General features: G+C 35.4%; 1 protein-coding gene across 1 annotated transcript in view; it reads left to right on the top strand.

The window, feature by feature from the left end:
- Nucleotides 1–11670: 11670 nt before the first annotated feature.
- The window catches only part of LOC149173644 (subtilisin-like protease SBT5.3), a 46380-nt gene continuing 31968 nt past the window's right edge, over nt 11671–26082 (top strand). The window contains exons 1-11 of the mRNA XM_089426778.1: nt 11671–11769; nt 12003–12100; nt 12314–12411; nt 12558–12725; nt 12819–12930; nt 13284–13833; nt 21272–21354; nt 21532–21767; nt 21885–22009; nt 22564–22777; nt 24545–25056. Of these exons, the coding sequence (XP_089282904.1) occupies nt 11671–11769; nt 12003–12100; nt 12314–12411; nt 12558–12725; nt 12819–12930; nt 13284–13833; nt 21272–21354; nt 21532–21767; nt 21885–22009; nt 22564–22777; nt 24545–25056 (2295 nt within the window). The remainder of the gene's footprint in view (nt 11770–12002; nt 12101–12313; nt 12412–12557; nt 12726–12818; nt 12931–13283; nt 13834–21271; nt 21355–21531; nt 21768–21884; nt 22010–22563; nt 22778–24544; nt 25057–26082) is intronic.

Here is a 26082-nt window from a genome sequence, read left to right as displayed (position 1 = left end):
GGAGCTGGTTTAGGGATAGAAGTGTTTATGGTTACACTAGGATCAATTCTAATGTCCTCTTGTAACTGTGGAACTTCTTCTATAAAGGCAGATATACCAGAAATAATTTGAGTAACTAGAGTCTTTGATGATGTTAAAACACAAGTTTCAAATAGACCAAGAGAATTCAACTCAGTTAAACAAGACCATTTTTCATGGAATGGTTTCATTTCTGGAGTCAAAGATGGTTGACTCGCTAGTCTCCGCGAACGACAGGTTTTTGATTGACTTTCTTCCATGATTGCGGATTACTTGATCAACTCAAAAATTAAAGGGAAAAAGTTATTCCGAATAAATAAATTTTATGATGCTTTGACACAACTTTTCCTCTTCAATTTTTAAGAGTTGAGAAAAAGCTAAAGGTGACTCTAGTCACTTTCGATTTTTAATGAGCTTGAAGTGACAAGTGCTCAGATGGACCTTTTCTTTTAAGGAGTTGAAAAGGAACGAAAGTGACTACTCTAGAAATCTAGACAGAGGGATTACCAAACCAATCACAAAACTGCAATATACACCTTGGTGGTAAATTAAAGAGAAATTACCAAGGACTTTACATACGGCAGTCAATCTTCCCGAATGTTGTGTTCAGTGCATTGCGATCGATAGGGCGGTAGACACAGCTTCCTAAGGATAAAGGATATCAGCCTATTATGGTCTCCCAATATATACTCGATGGTACAAGGAGCACAAGTCCGTACTGGCACTTGTTGTATCAAAGAGGAGGAATCAACCAACCTTGAATGAAAACGATAGTTACAAGGTTTTACAATGCCGGAACACATCTCTAGCGTAGAATTCTTGATGTGTTGCATTAGGTTCCAAAGCGTTTTTATGTTCAATGAGGTTTATTTTAGAATTGATATTTTTTAGAATTTTGTCTTTCAAGGTTCACCGTGTGATGTAGATGTAGAATTCGTAAAGATGCAATCTAAAATGATAAACAGTCGTTTGTTTTCTTTTAGTAATGAAAATTCTAGCTACTAAGGAAAGAAGAGTACAATTCTTTCAACAGAGAGCAAAGAGCACACACTAAATGCATTTTTCCTAAATCATTGTCCACATGAAGTCTAAATGCAAATGCAAATGCATGTATTTGTTTTCCCGTTTCCTTAATGTGAGAATGCAAAAAAGGAAAACTAAGTATAGATCTGAACTATTTTCTTCAAAGCGACACTTCAACAATTCTTTTCCAAAATGAATGGAAGACTAAGACGACACTTTCGATTTCGAATGGAAAACTAATTTCGACACTTCAAATATTGGCAATTCAAATCAAATACAATGACAAAAGTACAATCAACTATCTAAAAGAGAAAGACTTTACAACACTCTTCTTCTTGACTCAAAACAACAGTTACTACACTTTTGAATAAAAAAACGACAATTTGATTAAGCTACTCTTAACAAAGGAGGACTGTAAATGATGAAAAATACATAAAAAAACATTCACAAATCCTAATCAATGGAGGCCAAATAATGTAAAGGAATAAGGCTTCATCAATGAGATATTGATCATAAGTAGAAAAACTACTGAATAGAGCTGAAAACAAGGAAAAAAAAACCAAATTCCAAAGAGGAAAATAGTATCATTCAATCATCACACCTGTCCTTAAGGGAAGCAGGGATTCATCTCACCTACAACACATGGGAGGTGCGATGCATCCAGGTTGTCAGTTACAGACAGTGCAATGGGCCAGGGAACGAAACTGAGTTTGGTTTTTGCTCAAAATTTGCAACTAATTTAGTTATTTCAGCTGCGCTATGATGGACAGTAAAAACAAAGTAAAAGGGTATGATCTTAGGAGGTTATTGAGCTACCACAAGAGCACTTAGGATGTTTTCAAGTCAGATGTTCAGTTCATAAACTAACCTGGAGATTGACTGAAGCAGCATTCATCTACATTGCGCTTTCATAGCAAGAGTAGTTCGAAGGCTAACTGGCTAACTTTAGGCTTCGTCTGTAGTTTATAAAGCAAACAGCAATAACAAACAAAATAACTAATCACTCCCCAACGGAGTCACCATTTTGTTTCCGGGAAAACAAGTGTCTTCTCGATCTTCTAATCCCACTGAGATGGGTAGCTATCTTAGAAACAAACAATCAAAGTAACGTGTGATTTCCTTTATGTATGATAGATAAGAGAGAAGCAAAGAGTACCAACCTGAATCTTTTGCTTGGCTCCTTACTTGTTTCCTCTCTCCCTTGATAGAGCTTGCCACTCCTCTCCTACTTATCCCGCTTTAGAGAATACCTGTAGAGGCAAAGCAACAAAACACCATGAAATCAGCGTGATCTATAATACTATAAACAATGCAGAATCAAAAATACATAGACCATACAATTGCATTCACAAATAGCAAGATTCACAAATACGCGATAGAGGAAAACTCAAATAACTTTATTAATAGTAGAAGAGAGGATTACAACCCAGTTGTCTGATCTAGCATCATCCTCCCAGCATCAAATCCCTCTTCACCTCGTGAAAAGCAAGATCACCCAACAATACAATGTTCCTTCTCAAAGAGAAACCAACAACACTTCTTACAAATTACAAAATTCTGGCCTCTAGATCTCTCAGATGAGGGATCCATATATAGATGTCTTGCAAGGGGATGAGTCAGCTCTAGGTTTTTTATTAGTGTCATTCCACTGATAGCTCTTGATTCCACTTGGCGATTTCTTTGATCTCTTACTCATCCTTGGGTGAATTCAGAGAGGCAAGTGTCACGGGAGAGGTTTCTAGAAGATTCCATGAGCATCCACTTAGCAAACTGTCTCTGCCATTTGTCTCTTCTCGCTCATCGCACCCCACAGAAGGCTCTTTCAGTATGCATCACACCTAGATAGTGTAGCAGCTAGTATGCATCGCACCTTGACCATGGAACAGTCAGTATGGTCCAGTTTTGGCCAGTTCTGAGTAGTTTTTCAGGTGGAACTTCTGGGAAATGATGTAATCAGATGACCATGATCCTTTAGGGTATGAAACAACACTTTTAGTGTTTAAATATCCCTTGATTTATCGACATATATGATTGGGGTTGCAGTTCCCAAATATGTCTATAACACTACTTAAAACACTCCAACATTAGCTTAACCATTTCTTTGAGTTTTTCTTGTAAATTAACATATTTCCCATTCAACACTACATTGACAACTTCCATGAATTTTCTATTGAAAAAATGCAGCAAAAAACTCTCAAGTTGATTTTTCCTTCATTAAATTGAGAAAAAATCAAATTTCCACACCAACAGACAACTTGGATGCAATTAATTGAGGTGACATGGTTCTTGTTATTCATTGAGATCAATAAATTTGAGTTAGAGGAGTTAGAGTTTAATTAAACATGTGTGATTGCTAATTTATAGAAATAAAGGTCAATTATTTAAATTTGTTTTCAATTAAACTAATTCTAACTGTTTGAGGAAGTAGTGGAAGGTCGGTTGTGTAGTGGGACTTCAGTGAAACTCGGTGATCATCCAACAAATTGATCAATCAGCCCAAAATACCTAGTGCATGTAGACAATTCTAGTTCACTAGTTGTGATGGAGACTCTAAGGCAATGCAACATTAGTTTTAGACTAGTCTTGAGTGCACATGTGATCTGAACTTAAACAAGAACGCAACAAGATATAATCATAAATACAAAGATTCAGCAGAAAAACACTTCATTTCATTAATAGAAAAAAGTTGAACTATGCTTATAAACAAAAAGTAAATAAGATAAATCGGGCAATGGTAACTTATCTCTGAGAAGAGATGTGGCGGCTACACGCCTCTGAACTATGTTACAATGAGGGTCAAGGGCCTATTTATTATTGGAAAACATGAAAACCCTAAACAACCAAAAACCTAAGATCAGGAGATGTAACACCAAGTGTTGGTGGGACCCGTTGGGATTAGTTGGGTAGCCAATTTCTTGGGGTCGTAACTTGGTCATATTATCTTCATTTGGCATGTATGATACCTTGTTGGAAAGGTCTCTCAAACTACCACATATTTCATCGCAGGTCCTTGCCCATGGTTATGGACCTTCCGTGGACCCCAAAAAAACGTTTTTTAGGGGGTCAAAACTGCGCTAAAAGTTTAGGACCCGAAAAACTACTAAAAATATTAAATGCTGAAATGAACAAGGAAAGATATGAAACTAACTGGGATGTCTAGGTGGAATACGCGAGTGGCCACAAATATCCACCTTGATCAACAAGTGTTGCATGCAGTTAGATGATCAACCTTGGGAATTGCGCAATCATTTAGGAGGAATTTCCTACATAATAGGCACATAATCTCTCAAGAATTGCGCAAGGAAATAGGGGCTCAGGCAAAGGAAATTTTGACTAAGTTTGGGTCAGAGATTCTCAATGAGAAGAGAGATAGATTATTCATTTGCAGGTTATGCTCAGTTGAGAAAATTAATTGTAATACATCTCTATTCATCATATTAATGCAAGTAGGCATAAGGGGTTTTTAGCATATTTCTTTCCCGTGGAAAAATATTGTATCCATGTGTGTTATTTCTCATTACATGCTTGTCATTAGTGTTCTAAATTTTGAATTGAATTCCACAGAGTAGTAGAGTAGGTTTGTGTCTTGTGATTTTTATCAGAATTTCATGAAAAGTTGCAAATCTACACCATAATTTATACATGGTATCAGAGGATGATTCACACTAGATTAGGAATTTCGAAGTTGTTTCTTAGAGAATCAAAATTACAATTTAGTGTCACAAGATCTCTACAAAGTTGGAAAGATGACCTTCAACGAGCTGAGGCTAGAGTATGCCTTGGAAGGGAGCTCTAATTTCTTTGCATGGAAGGATCACATGGTGCCGGTATTAGATGATAACGAATTCCTAGAATACATCAAAGACAAATGTTGCAAAACCATAGGCATATGATGCCCATAACCTTGCTCAATGGAAGAAATATGTATCCAAGGCGAGGAGAATAATCTTGGAGGGTGTGCGGGATCACATTGTCTCAAACCTCCATGGGAAGGAAACTTCGTTCGCAATGTGGAAAGCAATGACATAATTGTTTGAGAGTAATAGTGACCATAGGAAGATGACACTCAAGGATAAACTTTTAAATATCAAGATGAAAAAGAATGACATTATTTTTTAGTATCTGAACTTGGCGGGGCTAGTGTTAATGTTGCAAAAGATGACTTGGTATGCCTAGCCCTTCTAGGCCTTCCCAAGAGGTGGCATAGCTACCAAGATTTAGTGAACGAGGGGAGAAAATATCAAATTGGAAATTCTTATGGTGCGATTTGGTATAGGAGGAAGTAAAGTGGAATACGAGATGTGGGACTTAAACCAAGGGAGAGGATAAAGCAAAAATTGCATTGGTTGGAAAGGGAAAGAAGGGAAAAGGGAATAAATCATAATCCAAGCTAGAGTCTAGACAAAGGGGCAATAAGAAATATTTGTCCAAAATTAAATGCTTTCATTGTCATGAATTTGGGCACTATGCCACGAGGTGTTTGCATAACATGGTAAGCAAGAAGACCTCAAGAAGAGTAGTAGGTGAGGCCTTGGCTTCATAGTTTGAGCTTGAATTTACCCTCAACACATGCATGGACAACACAATGATGGGGAGCATGTGGTAATCTAGAGTTTTTTTCAGTGAACCAGAGGAGAAATGTTTGGAGATGCACATCGAGCTGGGGAAGAAGAAAGGTATAGTGCGACCAAGGTTAGTACAATCACCTTTCAGAAGTATTCGATCTTCAATCTCAGGCTCAAGGATGTCATGTTCATTCTCATCCTAAAAAAATATCATGTTTGTTGTTGTTTTGGAAGACCATGATTATGATGTGATCTTCAGCAAAGGAAAATAATTCCTAAGACACATAGCCATAGGATAGGTGAAGCAGATCGGGGTTCATGTAAAGAACATGTATAATCTAGATGTGGAAAACTATGTTGCATTAAGCACTAAGGTAGAGAAGGTGTAGAGCCACGATGTCGGTGAACTTTGGCACAAAAGACTTGGTCATTTGCATTGTGGTGCCCTCAAGATTATGCAACAAATAACCAGAGGCCTCCCCAAAGGAGCACTTGAGCAGCAGGATGTATGCAAACAACATACCTTGGGGTTGTACACAAAATCCAGATTCCATGATCGAGACAACAAATAACATGCAGTCTTGAAAATATACATTAAAATTGAAGATACATTAAAAAACGCGTTGAACCCACCTTTTTAATGTATCTTCATTTTTTCTTATCAATGTGGATCTTCTCAAAAGTATGCATAATGGGTACACATTGCATGTGGAATTTAATTCCACGTCCAATGAGTGTCTACACTTGAAACTTGAGTAAACCTATAAGGAGATAAACCAAAACTACTATTAAAAAAACAGTTTTCATCTTGTCCCTCCAAAATTTCTCTTATTTTATCATTTTAACTATTATTTTATTATTTTTCCCTATGAGGCCACTTTTAGGGTGAAATTTCCTCTAATGGATGTTTTAAGGACATTTTGAATCCTAGGTTTTCCTCACCAAAGCCTAAATATCTCACTCGTCCTACATTTGTGGTGGATTAGAAGGCTGAAAACCCTTCTCTTGAGGTTAATAATATTGCATGCAGCTTCATTGCCAACAATTATGAGTGATAAGGTATTATCTACCACTTTAATGGCTTTTGGTCTTCATCATCAACTCTTCGGGAGTGGTTTAATTAGAACTAGTCCCAATATGTAGAGATTCCTTTTTATTCTAAAGTTTTTTTTGTTATGGTCCTTCAGAAGATGGAGGACAATGTAAGGTTTTGATTAGGGTCCTTCGTTTTGGGGTTGAGATGGTCTCTCCTTTGAACCTTGGTTCCCATATTCTAACCCTCTTTTTATGCTAACTTGGGCAACCCTCGTATGGGTTCAGATTCCCAATTTGGCTTCATATGACAAGTTGTTTTGGAGGATATAAGAAATTTGCTTGGGAATTTCATCAAAATCGACATTAACTAGATTGCAAAATGTTATTAAACCATCTCAAGAAAAGATAGAAAAGATAGATCAACACCTTAGAATTCAGCCTCTTCGAGGGGGCAACCTCCTTTACATTACATAAATGAATAATTCTTGGATGATACAAATGAAAATACCTCCTTTCTATATATAGGAGTCAAGGGGTCATAACATAATCAGAGCCGACATAACAATAATAATGTAAGGGCACAATAATAACAATAGTCGGCTTCTATGGGGCACAAGAATAACAATATGGGAACTACATAGGTACATCAATATAATAAGTGGGTTGTACTAATAACAATAAGGGGTTACACTAGTAGTATAGGGGCCTAACATGCCCCTCTCCTTCAAAAAGCGTTGTCCTCAACGCTTGAGTAGTTTTTGATGCTTTTGTATAAAATTCTTGTCCTCCCATGTGGAATCTTCAGTAGGTAAGTTCTTCCACTTGATGAGATACTCTGAAATTGATCGATTTCATAGCTGTTGGGTTCTTGTTTCTGTGACTACTCCAGGTTCCAATATGATTTTTCCTTCCTCTTCAATTTCTGGCAATATTGTTTGAATTGGGATCTTTTGCAAATTTTGAATAAGTGGCCATACTTCTTTTTCCTTCTTCCATTCATCCCTTTCTTTGTTTATCTAATCTGGTTGGATAATAGAAATAACACAAAACAATGCTTCCACATCCTCATCCTTGAAGAGTCTTCCCATTCGGTAAGGTTGCCACTTTTTAAGTGCATGTAGTATTGCCAACATTTCCTTCTCATAAATAGCTTGCTTTAGATGTAGTAGTAAAAATACCCAATCACCTACATCAAAACATTTTTCACTATGATGTTGATCTACCTGTTGTTTCATTTGATTTTGCACCAAAGTGGCGTTATCCTTTAAAAGTTGGAGAACTTGTTGTTGATGCTCAATGTGATCTTTCACTGCTTGAACCTTTTTCTTCTTGATATGTCATTCTATCTTTAGATTTTGAGGGGTGGTAATTTTTTCCAATCCTTTACAAGATATGGTCAGATTCATTTCTTGACGCTCGATGTGATCTTTCACTTCTTGAACATTTTTCTTCTTGATATGTCCTTCTATCTTGATAGTTTGAGGAGTGGTAATTCCGACCAATGAATTACAAGATATGGTTGGATTCATTTCTTCTTTCTTGATGTGATCTTTCACTTCTTGCACCTTTTTCTTCTTGATATTTCCTTCTATCTTGAGAGTTTGAGAAGTGGTCATTCTTGCCAATAGTTTACAAGATATGGTCTGATTCATTTCTTCTTTCTCTGGGGTTGGGTCCTGGCATATATCCTCTTCTTTTGATGTTTCTTGATCATTTTCTTCCTCCTCTTCATACTCTATGTAAAATAATTTCTTCTCAGCACACTTATGACATTTAGTGCATTTGTTATCACAATTGTAACAAAGTCCTTTTTCTCCTTTTTCTTCGAATTGTTGTGATGTAACCCTTGTAGGTTGTGGAAGGCTAGGAGAAACAACACTTCCATCTTTATAGTTGTGAGGGGTAGACTTCCTTGTTGCCATAATTTTACTTTCCAATATGTCACAAAACCCTTTTACTCTTTCCAATTGTTGCGGTGTTGCTGTAAAGAAGGCGTTGCTCTTTGTATCCTCATAATGTGCTATCATTTCCTCCATGAGAATTGACCATGTAACAAGTTGTTTACGAGAACAAAGCCCTTTATACCATAAAAATTGATCTGGTTCTAAATATGAAGATGCAATACATACCTTTTGTAACAGTGGTAAACCATGTAGATCAAAATGTTGCTCCATCTGAAGTATCCAATTTACCGAATCCTTGCCATCAAACTTCCTCATCTTGCTTTTTCTTTATTTTAGGACCTCGATCTTGAAACCACTGTAACGTTGTACTTTCAGATATTTAAGTTCTAAAATTGCTACCTATAGTAGCCCTCTGTGTCCTCTTTCCAATGCCACTAGTCTGATCCAAATTGGATTCTCCAAGAAAGAGTTATGCACAATCTCCCAAGATGACCAGATTATAGATATTTCCAGAAGAGTGAACTTGTATGAAATTCCATGTGTCAATTTTTCAACTTTTGGCTCTGAAAAAGATATACAAGAAACTACAGTCCGTCCTCTTTTTGTACCTTCTTACGAAATTTCAATCCGATGCTTAGAGGGAAAGTTAGGACAATTTTCCTCAGGTCACCTGTTTGTAATGTAATTCAGGAGTCTATAAAAAGACCAACTTCCTTAGATCATATCTCCGCAAATATAGTGCGAAAATCTCTGAAATTCAGACCCGAGATTTAGCATGATTTCTTCTCAAATGGGTTTTTTTTCAACTTCTGAAATGTCATAGACAAAAATCTATAGCGAAAATGCCACAATGACCTGTTTGGAGTAGCAAAACCCTAGAATCCAAAGCTCTGATACTAAATGTTATGAAACGAGCTCAAGAAAAGATAGATAAACACCTTAAAATTCAGCCTCTTTGAGGGGGCAACCTCCTTTACATTACATAAATGAACAATTCTTGGACGATACAAATGAAAATACCTCCTTTCTATATATTGGAGTCTAAGGGGTCATAACATAATCAGAGCTGACATAACAATAATAATGTAAGGGCACAATAATATCAATAGTGAGCTTCTATGGGGCACAAGAGTAACAATATGGGCACTACACGGGTACATCAATATAATAAGTGGGGTGTACTAATAACAATAAGGGGTTACACTAGTAGTATAGGGGCCTAACACAAAAGGAATCATGACTTTTGTACATATATATGTGGAAGTGGACCTTAGCAAAGGTTTGCTAGCAAAAATCCTCCTCAAATAGAGAGGCAAGGTTTATGAACAACTAGTGGATTATGAGAACACAACTTCTCGTTGCATTCATTGTCAGCAATCTGGCCACCTTCAGGATGCCTCTTCTTATTTGCAAAGTCATTCTTAGAAACCAGAAATCAAGAAGAAGAACTGTGGATGGAGGATCAGAAGGGGCCCAAAGCTTCTAAGTCCTTTCTAGCTCACGAGCTAGAGAAACCTCAAAACTAGAATGCACATAATGCAAGAACCACTAATCCAGATTATGTGTAAGCCCATGATGTGTCATCTCAACGAGAGGTAGTGAAAGATCACACATTGGGCAATTTATTGCATGAAGTAGCCAGTATTTTTGGATCACAAATGAGTGGGCACAAACACACCCATGAATCTTTCCATTCTAATAGTGATAAAAAGCCAAAAAATATGTTGGGGCATGACGCATTGGCCATATCTCAAGGAAAGGCAATTGTTGTCCAATATCCACAGGGTCCTAATGACCCTCGAATTGGGTAAACATTCGAAAAAGGAAAGGAAAAAAAACCAATGTATAATCCTGAAACCTAAATCCAAAAAGATTGAAAATGTAATTCTCATTAATGTTCCTCTAATATAAGGCAAATTTTAGTAGTGAATGAGTCATTCTAGTCAACGATATAAAACTTTGTCCATTGATGAATAGACAATTAACTTAAAAGAAAATCTAAATTTAGAATAAAATTAATTTAATAAATGTTAAAACTAAAATTTATCTAATATATTATAATAGATTACCTAATCTATTTTAGGAAAGAAAACTGAATTCTAAATAAGCACTTTATTATTTAATGCATGCTCTCATTTGGAAATAAGCACATTGTCATTAAAAGTCAAATGCTTTTTTGCTTTACATTTTTCGATTCTCAAATGTATATTTAGGACTTTAATTAGAATATATAGTTATATTAATATGATAAAAACAATTGAGAAATTTCAGTAGCATATCCCGTTGAAGATAAACCTCATTAACATAATCCGTTGAAAATAAGCTTTATTATCAACACCACCTAGAATCAGAATCAAACTTCATGGGATGGTTATACCTCATGCTAATTGGAATATTTAGTTATATTAATATGATAAAAACAATTGTGAAGTCTCAAACCTGCAAGATCACAAACATCACACAAAACACTTACATAATTAGATATTTTTAATGTTTGCTCATGACTAGCAAATTTCTAACCTTAGCAATTTTAAACGATCTTACACAACTTGAACTTCAAAATCCAATAACCCAAACAAAATTTATTATTTCAAAAATCTAGTTTAAAAATTAAATTACATTATATTTATTTATTTGAATTCAATTACATTATATTTCCATAAATCATATTCGATTGATACTCCTGAACATCCTCCGAAAAGATTATTAATAAATGCTTCCGGATCCTTTGCCGTTGGTACATGAGATCCACTATGAATCTTCTTCGCATAGATACAAGGCATGCAACTCTTTTGGTTTTCCTCAGCTACGAAAGTCACAAGTCAGGGCTCCTCCGTGTGCCTACTCCTCGCACAATACAGGCCATACTCTCCTCCGTCCTCGCCCAATACAGGCCATACTCTCCTCCGTGTGCCTACTCCTCGCACAATACAGGCCATGCTCCGCTGTGCATTCTCTATTTTGTTGGGATTGTCCTCAAATCGAATTCTTTGCACATGATACGGGATTCTCCGCGATTCCTGTCCTCTCTCAAATATTTATATGGAAGAAAATCACAACTTGTTGAGGCGCACACAGTTTAAAGCGTTGTGTGAAAAACAAACGCTTAGAAATAGTTGTGCGCCATGCAGGAGAAGGCAGCAATCATGATGGAGGAGATAAAAATTTCATTTGTAGTTGTGGTGTTATCGTTGTTCATAGGTTCAGCTGTGGGCGTTAAGAAGGCAAGAACAAATAATTGATAGATGATGAATGTTGTTTTAGGTCATTTTAGGTTTTGTATGAATGTTGTTTCAGGTCATTTTAGGTTTGGTATGAATGTTATTTTAGGTTTTGTAGACTTTAGGTTTTGTAAATGTTGAATGCAGTTGTTTTTAACTGGATTGCAGATTTTGAAAATATATAAAACTAACCAACATTGTGCTGGTTTAATGAAACATTAGTTTGTCCAGTGCAGCCTTATGTGGTGTATTTAGGCGGACACCATGATGAAAATCTGGAAAGCGAACTAGTAACTCAATCTCATCATCAGCTTCTGGGATCAGTTTTAGGAAGGTAATTATTTGAATGAATCCATGGCTGGATGATATATTGCAAAATTGACTAGTGTTTGCGTTGTATTTATTTGAAATGACAACAATGGTTTAACTTGGTTAGGTCTTGCTTTCATTTATGTATAGACATGCTGCTACAAGCTTTGATTCTTATTCTACAACCTATAATTTGGGTTCTTATACATATTGTTTTTTTCTATATGAAAAATTACAGCGAGGAGATTGCCAAAGAAGACATCTTCTACTCCTATACTAAAAGCATAAATGGTTTTGCTGCTGCTCTTGAAGAAGACCACGCTCTTGCTCTCTCAAGTAAATTACTTGTCATTGTTACCTGTCATTAAGCCATATACTGTGTGTCTTTTTCATTGAATGACCAACCAGGCAATTCAAATGTAGAGATAACTTTCATTTTATTTTCTAATTGAATTGGTGTGTTGGGGATTATTATTGTTCAGAACTCCCGCAAGTTGTGTCTGTATTTGCCAGCCAAAGAAGAATTCTGCATACCACTCGTTCAATCGAATTCCTTGGATTGGAAAATGACGATGGTTCTATTCCTTCGAATTCTCTATGGAATAATGGCAGTTTTGGGAACGATGTCATCATCGGTAACCTGGATTCAGGTAGCCCCTAAGAAATTCTCTGTGTAACGAGATAAATTCACTTGGATTATGTTGTTGGCGTTCATATTCATGCCGTTGTTCTTGTGCGTTAAGGGGTATGGCCCGAATCAGAAAGCTTCCTTGACACTGATCGGGGGGATATTCCTTCCAAATGGAATGGGACCTGCCAAAATGGAAAGGACTTTGGTGCAGCTCAATGTAACAAGTACGTGGATCAATAATGGGTACCTTAAACATGGTACTAATTTGTTTTGAAATTTTTTCTTTTATTTAAGAATGGTTTGCTGCGATGAAAAATCTCAATTGGAACCATTTTGGATTTAATTTGATTGTAGATATCAATATTTTAAAATTAACGAAGAGGGTATTATTATTATTGCCTCTTTGTACAGATTTATTTATTGAAAATAGAACCAAAATTCCCCTGAAGAAATTCCTAGACCGAAGGTTTGACTCTCTATGAAGTGTTTTGCAATAAGAAGTTTACTGGAAAACAGCCTTTGAACTTTGCATTCTTACAATTAAAGTCTCATTCAATAAAGTGTTGTTTGATACAAGGAAATTGATCGGAGCCAGATTCTTCAACGCGGGATATCAATTTAGATATGGGATTTCTCCGTCAGAAACTCTTTCTCCCCGAGACAGAACGGGACATGGAACTCATACCCTGTCCACAGCGGGTGGGAAATTTGTGGCAAATGCAAGTATATTTGGACATGGAGAAGGTGTTGCGAAAGGAGGAGCTCCTAATGCCAGAGTTGCAGCTTACAAAGTTTGTTGGACTGACGTAAATAACATTTATGGCTGCGATGATTCAGATATCCTTGCAGCAATCGACACAGGCATAAGTGATGGAGTTGATGTGTTCTCTATTTCTCTCGGAAGTGCGCCAGGTGACACTCCTCTGGATTATTCTCACGACGCAATTGCCATTGGAGCCTTCCATGCTGTCCAGAGTGGAAGGGTAGTTGTCTGTTCAGCTGGAAATGCCGGTCCAGCTAAAGGGACAGTTGCAAATATGGCACCTTGGATCATAACTGTGGCAGCCAGCACCATTGATAGAGACTTCCCTTCAATTGTGACTCTCGGAAACGGCGACAAATATGTAGTAAGTAAACTTAATTCATCATATTTTCTTTATATTTTAGGAAAGTAGGTACTTCTAGCTCATCCTACTAAATTCCATTTAACTACTCTGCGCTCACCATGGTAATTATCACGTTTGAATTTTATAAAATATTAAAAGAAAATTGGATGAAAATATTAAAAGAAAATTGGATGAAAATTTTCAAATTTTTGAATAATCTCTAATAAATTTAAAATATAATAGTTGGAGGGAGACTGTTCACCAAAAACAATCCAAATTTATTTTATTTTTATTTTCAAAACTTATTTATTTAGAATTTCTTCTCATTACATTCATTCATTTTCATAGGGTGTTTTGTAAAGACACTTCATTGGGTATTTTGTTGAGACACTTCATTCCAAGGTGTTTTGTTTTGTTAAGGCAGGTATTTTGTTAAGGCACTATATCATGGGTGCTTTGTTAAGGCACTTCATCATGTAAAAGCACTCCATCAAAATTCCACCGTAAAAAATCCATCCATGCTAAAAGTTGGTGTAGCCAAGACATCCGCTAGTGATTTTGACTGATTAGATACCTCTAGATAACCACTATTCAACCCACACGATAGCATGCCATTTATCTCAATACTCACCTAACCTAAAACCTAAAAAAAAAAAATATCCTAATAAATAAAACAAATACATATTTAAAAAACAAATCATATATTAAATTTATCTATATAAAAATCTATCGAAATATTAAAAAGTTAATACAAAATTCTACATTTTCCATCTTTCTTAACTTTCCCACCCTCCAAAACTTGTTGGAACAATCACTGCGCCTCTATAGAATCTGTAATTTCCACCTGGGGATCCTAGTTACTAGGTTGTAACGTTTACCACAACCTACCGGTTTTGGTGTAGTGGCAAACCTCCACATGGTATCAGAGCTTGGACCTAGGTTCGATTCCCCAACTTGCATTTGAAATTTATTTTCAAAACTGATTACTAGCCTTAGCATTCTAGGCATGGGCATGAACATATCCATGGATGAACATGATTAAATTTTATTGAAACATTGGCTATTGGAATCAAATTGACAAATCTTCAACATTATATCCGGATTCAAATAAATTTGGTAACTATGATGCTAATATGTTGGGAATTTCTGATAATTCCAAACAAAATGAAACTGAACAGAACAGAGAATACTGCTCTGTTTTTAACACAGAGGACAAAAATTGTTTTTGCTGAAGACAGAGTTTTAGAAACACACGAAAAAAAAACTTTGGATTCATTTACAAGATTGCTGTTACAAAAAAAAACTTCCTCTAACAGAGGGATTTCACCAAGAACTCTTCAAATGCAGTTTAAAAAAAAAATTACTCTGTCTCTGCTTTAAAATTAACACTGTTGAAACACTGTTGTGTCTGCACTGCTATGCATTACAAAAATAATACTTTGTCTTATCTTGAAAATTTTACACTGCTATGTGTAAAAATTCCTTACATTCGCACTGCATGTGTGTGCAAAAAAAAAATCATTCGCTCCTCTCTTACTTTCGCACTGCTGCATCTTTCGTTGCAGAGGGATTACAACTACAAAAAAAGAAAAATGACCTTACACTTTTACTTGTATATAAAAAACGAGTCCCGTGCATTAAAACGATAAACATAAATCCTCCACCTACATTTACCAACCATAGTACATGTAATAAATTACTTCACATTAATTACTTACACTCTCATGAGCTACGGACGTCCTCCCGATAATAAAAAACAACAAACAACAAAAAAAAATGTGTCGCCGCTGCCATAACCGTAGATCTGCCCCAAAATAATCGGACGACTGTCAATCAATATCGCACGGCCCTTTTTGCTGAACTTTACATGCCGGGGAAGGTTGACTTTGCAAAACCACTGAGGGCACGTGTCACCTGCTGAATGTGCTCGCTGCCCCCTCGAGAAATACCACTGTTCGTGAAAGGCGGTGAGGGGAACTGGCGTGACGGTTTTCCGGGGAAAAAAGAACTGTTTGCAGTCGCTGTTTGATGGCGCTGCAATTGAAATTAGTATTTCAACACTCCCCTTTAATTTCAACTACTGGGTTATGAGTCATACCGAGAAATTTCCTCAAAAACTCAAAACTTTTCTACCCCAATGGTTTGGTCAGAATATCAACAACTTGCTCCTGAGTCTTGCAGTGTTGTAAAACAATTTCTTCATTGTTTACTAATTCCCTGATGTAATGAAACTTTGTGTCAATGTGTTTCGTTCTTTTATGAAACACAACATTCTTGGATAATGCAATAGATGGTCTATTGTCACAAAAAATCACAGTTCCTTTTACTTGCTTTTGGCATAAACTCCTTAACTTCCTTTTCATCCAAATTGCTTGACACGTTGCTGCTGTAGCTGCCACATATTCTGCCTCTACTGTAGACAATGCTACAATAGGTTATTTTTTAGAAGCCCATGAAATGGCTCCTGAATCCATGTGAAAAACACAACAAAATGTGCTTTTCCGATCATCTATACTTCCAGCCCAATCATTATCAGTGCATCCAATTAAATCTGATCATTCTGAAGTAGTATATAAAATGCCAAACCTTTTAGTACCTTTAACATACCTCAGAATCCTTTTTGCTGCCTGCCAATGTGCTTCTTTTGGTCTCTCCATGAATCTGGAAATTAAACTAACAGCATGCATTATATCTGGCCTAGTTGCAGTTAAATACATGAGGCTGCCAACTATGCTCTTGTACAAACTAGGATCAACATCCTTGTTGTTGTCCTCTTTGATGAGTTTTAATCCCATCACTGTGGGAGTGATTGCTGCTTTGCTCTCCTGCATATTAATTCTTTCCAACACTTCATTAACATATTTCGTTTGCGAGATAAAAATCCCATTTTCATTTTGTTCTACTTCTATTCCTAAGAAGTATTTCAGCAGACCCATGTCAGTCATTTCAAATTCTTCTTTCATGACTGTTTTGAAATTTTTAATAAGATAATCATCATTACCTGTGAAAATAACATCATCAACATATAACACAACAATTAGTATTTTACTATAATTTTCTTTGATGTAAAGGGTGGATTTTCCTTCACACTTTTCAAATCCATTTTCCAGTAGATAGGAATCTATCCTACTGTACCACGCTCTTGGTGCTTGCTTCAGCCCATAAAGAGTTTTCTTCAATCTGCACACTTTGTGCTCTTGGCCTTTTCACAGCCTAGAGGTTGTTCAATGTAAACCTCTTCCATTAACACTCCATTTAGGAATGTTGACTTCACGTCCATTTGGTAAAATTTCCACTTTTTTTGTGCTGTTATGGACAACACTGCTCTCATGGTTTCCATTCTAGCAACCGGTGCAAAAGTTTCCTCATAGTCTCTCTCATGCTGCTGCTTATATTATTTGACAACCAGTGTTGCCTTGTGTCTTTCTATTTTGCCTTCAGCGTTACTCTTGGTCTTGTAGACCCATTTAGCTCCAATGACTTCTTTTCCTTTGGTAGTTCAATTAAATCCCATGTCTTGCTTCTTTCTATGGCATTGATCTCCTCATCCATTGCTTCTATCCATTTCCTATCCTTAATTGCTTCTTCGAAATGAACAGGGTCATCAATATGACAATATAAAGCAAACAAAGAGTTCATACATTCATTATCTTCCTCTTGTTTATAAATGTCACTTAAATTTCTGAACTTCTTACTTCTTTCATTTGGTGTATAAGTGCTTGAAGAAGCACTTGAATTTCCTCCTTGTGGTGTGCTTGGAGAAGCACTTTCATTTCTCCTCAAGGGTGTCTCTTACTGCCCTTGTGTTGGTGTTGTTGTTTGGGGATGTATTTCAGCCATCTCCTCATCATTTTCATCATTAGACACAGAATTTTTTACATTCACTTTTTTCTCTATGCTTCCATCCCAAGCCTCCTCCTCAATGAACTGAACATCTCTACTCACAATAAGCTTCTTGGTGGATGGGTTATACAACCTATAAGCTTTGGATTCCTCACTGTATCCAATGAAAATACATTTATCCCCTTTGTTGTTCAACTTCTTCCTTAGTTGATCTGGAATGTGTGCATAAGCCACACATCCAAAAATTTTCATGTGGGTGACGCCTTGCTTTGTCCCACTCCATGCTTCTTTCGACACTCTGTACATGACTGTTTTTGTAGGGCATCTATTCAAAATGTACGCTGCACAGTGTATAGTTTCAGCGCAATAATCATTTGGCAAATGCTTTGCATTTAACATACTCCTCACCATATCCATGATTGTCCTATTCTTCCTTTCGACAACTCCATTTTGTTGTGGAGTGTACCTAGTGGTAAACTGCTTATGAATTCCATTTTCTCTACAAAAATGTAGAAATTCTTTGGAGATATACTCACCTCCTCTATCAGTTCTTAGAACTTTGATATGCAACCCACTTTGGTTTTCTACAAGTGCTTTGAAATTTCATAATCTTTCAAACACTTCACTTTTGTTCTTTAGGAAATAAACCCAAGTTTTTCTAGTAAAATCATCAATGAATATTAGTATATAGTGGTTGCCTGCAAGTGATGGAGTTTGCATCGGTCCACATAAATCTGAGTGGACAATCTCTAAGGGTGCTTTTGCCCTTATGCTTTTGCTAGATGGAAAACTTTCTCTATGTTGTTTCCCCAAGATACAACCTTCACAAAGGCTGTATGGTTTCTCTATCAATGGTAATCCTCTTACCATTCATTTTCTATTTAACAAGTTAAGACCTCCAAAGTTGAGATGTCCAAATCTCAAGTGCCACAACCAATTTTCATCTTTTGGTTCGATTTGGAAAGCCTCTTGTGTCGTTGCTGCTATTTCTTCTCCATTTTTAAATCTGCTTTCATTCTGAGAGGGAACATCATGTTCCTTGTCATCTTCACTTCAGCAATACATTGTTTGCTAGGTGTTTTATCTATGATAGTGCATACATCATCCACAAAGAAAACATTGTGCCCCTTTTGAACAAGTTGTCCAATACTTAAGAGGTTACATTTCATTCCAGGGACATAATAAACCTCTGATATGGTTTTCTTTTCACCTTTCTTTGTTAAGACATTTACTTTTCCTTTTCCCATAACAGAAACTTTATTATCAGTCCCTAGTGTGACTTGTGACTTCACACTCTGATCTAACATAGAAAATAGGGCTATGTTTCCTATCATATGGTTACTGCAACCGGAGTCTAGAAACCATACATCTTCACTCTTTTCTTCAGTCATATTACAGGCTAAAAACAAATTATCTTGGCTGATATTTTCTCTAGTAAAATTTGTACTAGTTCTATTACTCATATCATGTTGTTTCTTCCTACATTCATTTGCATAATGCCCATATTTTTTACAATAGTGACATTGGACATTGGATTTATCATACCTTTGTCCTTGAGAATAATGTTGTCCACTTTGTTGGCTGCTGCCTTGGCCTTGGCTCTGATTTGGATTGTTGTATCTTCCTTGAACATTTGTTGGACTGTTTCTTCCAGCTCTGTTTTGGCTTCTGCCTCTTCCTCTCTTGTTTCCTCTGCCTTGACCTCTTCCTCTTCCAAAGAACATCTGGGTCTTAAAGGCATGCTCTAGAGATGAGTTTTCATTCCTACTCAATCTCTGCTCATGTGTTATCAGTGATGCATGTAGTTCATCAACTCAGAAGTTTGTGAGATCCTTTGTCTTCTATGATGGTGACAATCACGTCAAACTTTGAGGGTAGGACCCTCAATAGTTTTTCCACAATCCTCCTTTCTGCAAGAATCTCTCCATGAGACCTTATCTGTATGACCAGGCCAATCACATGTATGAAGAGTGAGTCAATATTATCTGACTCCTTCATGCAGAGAGTCTCAAAATCTCTCCTCAGCAACTGTAGTTTTGCTGTCTTCACTTTCTCCATGCCTTGATACGCTATCTTGAGAGTTTCCCAGGCTTTTTTGGACCTCTTAGTTACTGCTATCATTGGAAACACACTCTCATGCACTACTTGATACAAAAAGTAGAGGGCTTTAGAATCCTTCTTCTTATTGCTCTTTAACAGATCTTTCTTTGTCTGAGTTAAACTAATAAATTCATTTTCATCTGCTGGTTCTTCAAATCCATCCTCAAACAAATTCCCATAAGTCTTGTGAAGCAAGCAAAGCTCTCATAGTTATTGCCCAATAGTCACAGTTTTTCCCATTAAATTGTGGGAACTGGGTATTACAGATACCCATGCTAGCGTTGGCTCCAACCATTCTTGCACTCTTAACTATGCTTCAAAATACTTGACTGTGTATTTAAAATCGCTGACTGTCCTCAACATTAATCACAAAAACTAGCTTGAGAAATACCTTAGATTCTTTTTTACTGAGTCTTCACTAGCTGCTGCAACAAGAAATCATTCCTTCAGCTTTTTTGACACCTTCGAAGAGCCTGGACAAGTTTTGATACCATGTTGGGAATTTCTGATAATTCCAAACAAAATGAAACTAAACAGAACAGAGAATAGTGCTCTGTTTTTAACACAGAGGAACAAAAATTGTTTTTGTTGAAGACAGAGTTTCAGCGACACACAAAAAAGAACTTTGGATTCATTTACAACACTGCTGTTACAAAAAAAAACTTCCTCTAATAGAGGGATTTCACCAAAAACTCTTCAAATGCAGTTTAAAAAATTTACTCTGTCTTTGCTTAAAAATTAACACTGTTGTGTCTTCATGCTATGCATTACAAAAATAATACTCTGTCTTATCTTGAAAATTTTACACTACTATGTGTAAAAATTCCTTACATTCCCACTGCATTATGTGCAAAAAAAAAATTCATTTGCTCCTCTCTTACTTTCGCGCTGCCACATCTTTCATTGCAGAGCGATTACAACTACATAAAAAAAATGACCTTACACTTTTTTACTTGTATATAGAAAACGAATCCAGTGCATTAAAACGATAAACATAAATCCTCTGCCTACATTTACAACTATAATACTTGTAATAAATTACTTCACATTAATTACTTACACTCTTGAGCTAGGAAGTCCTTTCAATAATAAAAAACAACAAACAACCAAAAAAAAATGGGCCGCTGCTGCCATAACCGTAGATCTGCCCCAAAATAATCGGACGGCTGTCAATCAATATCGCACGACCCTTTTTGCTTCACTTTACGCCCCCGGAAGGTTGACTTTGTAAAACCACTGAAAGCACGTGTCACCTGCTGAATGTGCTAGCTGCCCCCTGGACAAATACCACTGTTCGTGTGAACGGAACTAGCATGACGGTTTTCCGGGAAAAAAAGAGCTGTTTGCAGTAGCTGTTCGATGGCGCTGCAGTTGAAATTAGTATTTCAACATAATAGACTAATAAGATTGATGGTAGAAGTTTTTTGTCTGGTTGATGTATTTTTTAATTTCACCACATTTTTTTGGTGAATTATTAGAATTTGATATTGAATGTTTTTCCCTTGGATTATGCTAGAAAATCATTACACTATTCTGTAGGTTTTTGTTTGAGGCCAGGGACAAAGTGTTTGCCCAGTTCCGATTACCTCAGGGACAAAAGTATCCGCTGGTATCATCACTGGACGTGAGCGCCCCAGATGCAAATTAAACTGAAGGGTATGCTACATAACTACAACATTTTCCGATGAAGAAACTTGGATTGGATTAGAAGTATTAGTTCAATCATTCGAAGGTACACCGCTGTGTTTTGACAGTTTCATAGGAATAATGTTGCAGACAACTCTGTTTCCCGGGAACACTAGATCCCTATAAAGTTAACGGAAAAATCGTTGCTTGCCTTCGCGGTGCCAATCCACTGGTTGTGAAAGGTGAAACAGTTCGATTGGCAGGAGGAGTAGGCATAATTGTCTGCAATGATCCCGGAGGCGACCAATCAATTCTTGCAGAGCCTTATACTCTTCCTGCTGCTCATTTGAGTGCAGCTGATGGAGCATTAGTTTTTAACTACATCAGCACTCAACAGGGTAGGATTTAAATACAGCTTTTTGCCGTGTAGTAAAAGCTGGTTAATAAAACTTTTGGACGATGAACGATATTGCATAAGAAATTCTAATTCCCAATTAAATGATGCTCACTCAGGTCCGCGGTCGCTACCATTGATGATCAGATGACTGGGTTAAATAAAAAGCCAGCTCCGGTGATGGCAAATTATTCTTCTCAAGGGCCGAATCCGCTTACTCCTGACATACTCAAGGTTATAATCCAATCTCCTCAACCTACTCGTTGTTTTTTATTGGTTCCACAATGGGATGTTATTCTCTTCTCTATTTTAAATTTTATCGGATACCTTTTCTGGTTAATTTTTTGCTAGCTAAAAGTATAAGCTCTAAGCTCCCACTTTTTAGTGTGATAAGATCTATTTTCTTGACATCTCAACTATTTTAAATTTCAAATTTTGTTGGATACATTTTCTTGTTACAATTTTTGGTGGCTAAAAGAATAAGCTTCCACTTCTTATTGTAGTAAGCTCCCATCTTCTTAGAATCTCAACTCTGGCTAAACTCCCCTACCTTCGTCTAGTCTCAACTCTTAAACTCTACCCTTTCATGGAATCTCAACTTTTGCAAAATTACATATTCTTAATATACATATTCTCGACCTGCCCTAAATAACGTACTCCAACAAATTATCATGCTCCCAAAAATAATGGATTCAGTGTGATAAAATAAAATAAAATAATATATCCGGGGTCAATGCACAACAATTATTTCTTGCATTAGAAAGATTTTAATCGTTTCTCCATTTCAGCCTGATATTACAGCTCCAGGGGTGAACATTCTCGCAGCATTTACAGGAGCATCATCACCAACGGGGGCAAGTTTTGATCATAGACTGGTACCTTTCATGTTAATATCTGGCACATCTATGGCGTGCCCTCATGTTGCTGGTGTTGTGGCTTTACTGAGGAATGCACATCCTGATTGGAGCCCAGCAGCTATCAGGTCTGCCATTATGACCACAGGTATATACAAATTGGGTGTTTTATTAAGGGGATATCATAGAATGAAGGTTCATAATTAATAAAGTAAATGTTTAATATTATTAATGATTTAAATTAATAGTTAAAAAATGATATGGAAAGTGATTTTATTTTTTAAATAAATATTTTATATTAATTTGGTGTTTAGTTTTATAATAATTTTAGAATTAGATTAATGCAGTTATATAAATTAAATGAGTAGTAAATGTTTATAGACATCAATGTATAAGAATCATCAAAACATATTATTATGCACTTTAAGTTTCTAAATTTAAATTAGAAATAAAAATTATAAAAAAATTAATTAAATTGTAGTTTTATTTGAAATTATTATTATTAATGATAAAAAAAGACATATTTTTTAGAAAAACATGTAATAAAATTCAGATATATAAAAACATGTAATAAGATTCATGCATATACTTTTAGAAAAACATGTAATAAGATTCTTAATCATAGAGATTTACAGTCATTTTATGATGTCTATTTTCAATATCTAAAAACACTTTCTTATAATACCATGTCTTATCAATACCACATGCCAAAAAAATATAACTCCTTTGATATGACACTTATTTATATGACCATATTTTTTAATAAATGAATTTCATTAAAAGGGAAAAAATGCATAACTACTGTAAAAACAAATCTGGGCCTTTGGTTTATTTATACTATTAAGAATATTTTATGTAGGTTAAATTCCTAAAATTCATGTGATAATTATTGATAATTAAATTAAAATCTAAAAATCTATTCCAAAATATCCATGCCTATGAATATAGCAAATTAAGATGTTTTATTCCATAAATATCATATAATGTAAATTGATAATTAATGAATTAAATATTTATAAATATTATTTGATAAAATTAGTAATCAAATCTTTATATAAATTGCTATATGACCATAATTTTTTAATAAATGAATTTAATTAAAAGGGAAAAAAATGCATAACTACTGTAAAAACAAATCTGGGCCTTTGGTTTATGGATAATATTAAGAATATTTTATGTAGGTTAAATCCCTAAAATTCATGTAATAATTATTGATAATTAAATTAAAATTCTAAAAAATCCTATTCCAAATATCTATGCCTATGAATTATAACAAAATTAAGATATTTTATTCCATAAATATCATATAACATAAATCGATAATAAATGAAATTAAATATTTATAAATATTATTTGATAAAATTAGTAATCAAATCTTTATATAAATTGCTATATAAAAATAAAACAATTATCTCATAAATAAAAAATCTTATACAACAATCCAATGTTTAACTTTATTACAATTTTAAAATTAAATTAAACTTTTTTAAAAATATTTTTTTTTTATTTTAATATTATATTAATATTTATTTTATTTTATTTTATATATATCAATTTTATAAATTTTAGAATAGAATAATAAAATCTATCTTATTAACTCTGTTATAAATATTTGGGATTTTTTTTTTAATAAATATTTGAAAAAGATTTTTTTTTTTTAATAAATATTTGAAAAAAATCAATAGAGAAAGATGTGGACCAAATTCTAATAATATAATTAATCCTGAAAACATTCTATTTTTCTAATACCCTTCATCTTAATAAGTATAATCGGCTGAGAAGACATAGCTCATATTATTACAATATAAATACTTAACATGCATATACGTAGAAGAAAAACGCGGACCTTAATATTAATGAAAAAACATGCATATTAATTTGTTTCTGTTTTTCCCTTTTTGGGCCTCAATCACAGCTACAAGATTGGACAACAACAATGGCCAAATTCTGGATGGATCAGAATTGCAATCGGCAGGTCCTTTCAACTATGGTGCAGGCCACGTCAATCCAAATGTGGCTGCAAATCCTGGCCTAGTCTATGATATATCAGTGAACGATTACGACAATTTTCTGTGCAGCATGAATTATAGTTCAACACAGGTAAAGGGCATAACAGGAAAGGACATCGCCTGCCCACCACTCACACCTGCGTTATATGACCTCAACTATCCTGCGATCACTGTCTCGCAATTGAAAGGCACTGTGATTGTTACAAGAAATGTGACAAATGTGGCAGACGGACCGGTGAATTGCACTGCAGCTGTGGTGGGCCCTACTGGAGTTTCAGTGTCAGTAGATCCTGAGACGCTGGAGTTCTCTGAGACTGGGGACACTAAATCTTTCAATGTGACTCTCACAGCCATCAATGGCAGCGTGGGAGAGTATGCATTTGGGAACCTCACATGGCTAAGTGCAAACTTTTTAGTGGTAAGTCCAATTGTTGTGAAGGTAGTAGCCCTCCAGACCCATTAGCAAATATTTGAATAGATTTTATTGAGACCAGCTACCTGTGTAATAAGCTCATTGATTGAAGATGGGCACAGGGAAGGAAATGTAGCAGTGACTAGAAAGATAACCAGAAAAAAATATTGTAATTTTGATAAGGACTTTTGCTTTGGCAGTAAGTCCAATTATTGCGAGAATAAAGTAGCTGTGAAGACCTCTCAGGCAGTATTTGAATAGATATTGTTGAGAGGTAGTGAACCATTGATTGAAAATGGGCACGAGGAAGGAAAAGCAGTCGTCTCAATGAATATTTTTTGTATTTGAATAATTAAACAGACATTTCGAATCCAATAAAAAGCATTTGTACTTTTGATTAAATGATATTTTAACGTACTTTTTAAAGCATTCTCTTCCATGAATAATATAAATACGGTTTATTTAAGCAGTTGTTTATAAAGCGATTTTTTGAAAGTTTTTTTGGCCGGTTTTTCCGGTCAAAATCGGCAGGAATTTATTGGAATCGCAAGTTTTTTTGGCGGGTTTTTCCCGGTCAAAATCTGGCAGGAATTTATTGGAACTTAAGTTTTTTGGCGGTTTTTCCAGTCAAAATCTGGCAGGAATTTATTGGAATCGCAAGTTTGATCGCTAGTTTTTGCACAATGAAGCGTCCTAGGGGTTTTCGAGGGTGCTGAATCCAAATATGCAGTTAAAAAACCATTTTAACTGCAACAAATCAAGATTTAACCTCAATTTCTTCGGCCGAATTGCGTCACCGGAATCCAAAAAGTCGCATGATAGACAACTCCTTATTTAATGTCATAATCTAATAATTATGTTTTTTTATCTTGAAGTTTATGAAAATTTAGGTTATTTTTTGAAAAACTCTAGCAATGGTTTTGTAAATCCATTTAAAATAATTAAAATTCATAATTTTAGGTGTTTTTGACGTTTTTTGATGGTGATGAATCATTTCCACCATTGAAAACCTGATTCAAATTCTGCCTCTAC

Source organism: Pinus tabuliformis, chromosome 4_2 (assembly GCF_031772625.1).
Source record: "Pinus tabuliformis cultivar Carrire ecotype Pingquan chromosome 4_2, CPIR1, whole genome shotgun sequence".
Lineage (NCBI taxonomy): Eukaryota > Viridiplantae > Streptophyta > Pinopsida > Pinales > Pinaceae > Pinus > Pinus tabuliformis.
Note: the sequence above shows the minus strand (reverse complement) of the source record. Positions and strands in the feature narration are given on the sequence as shown.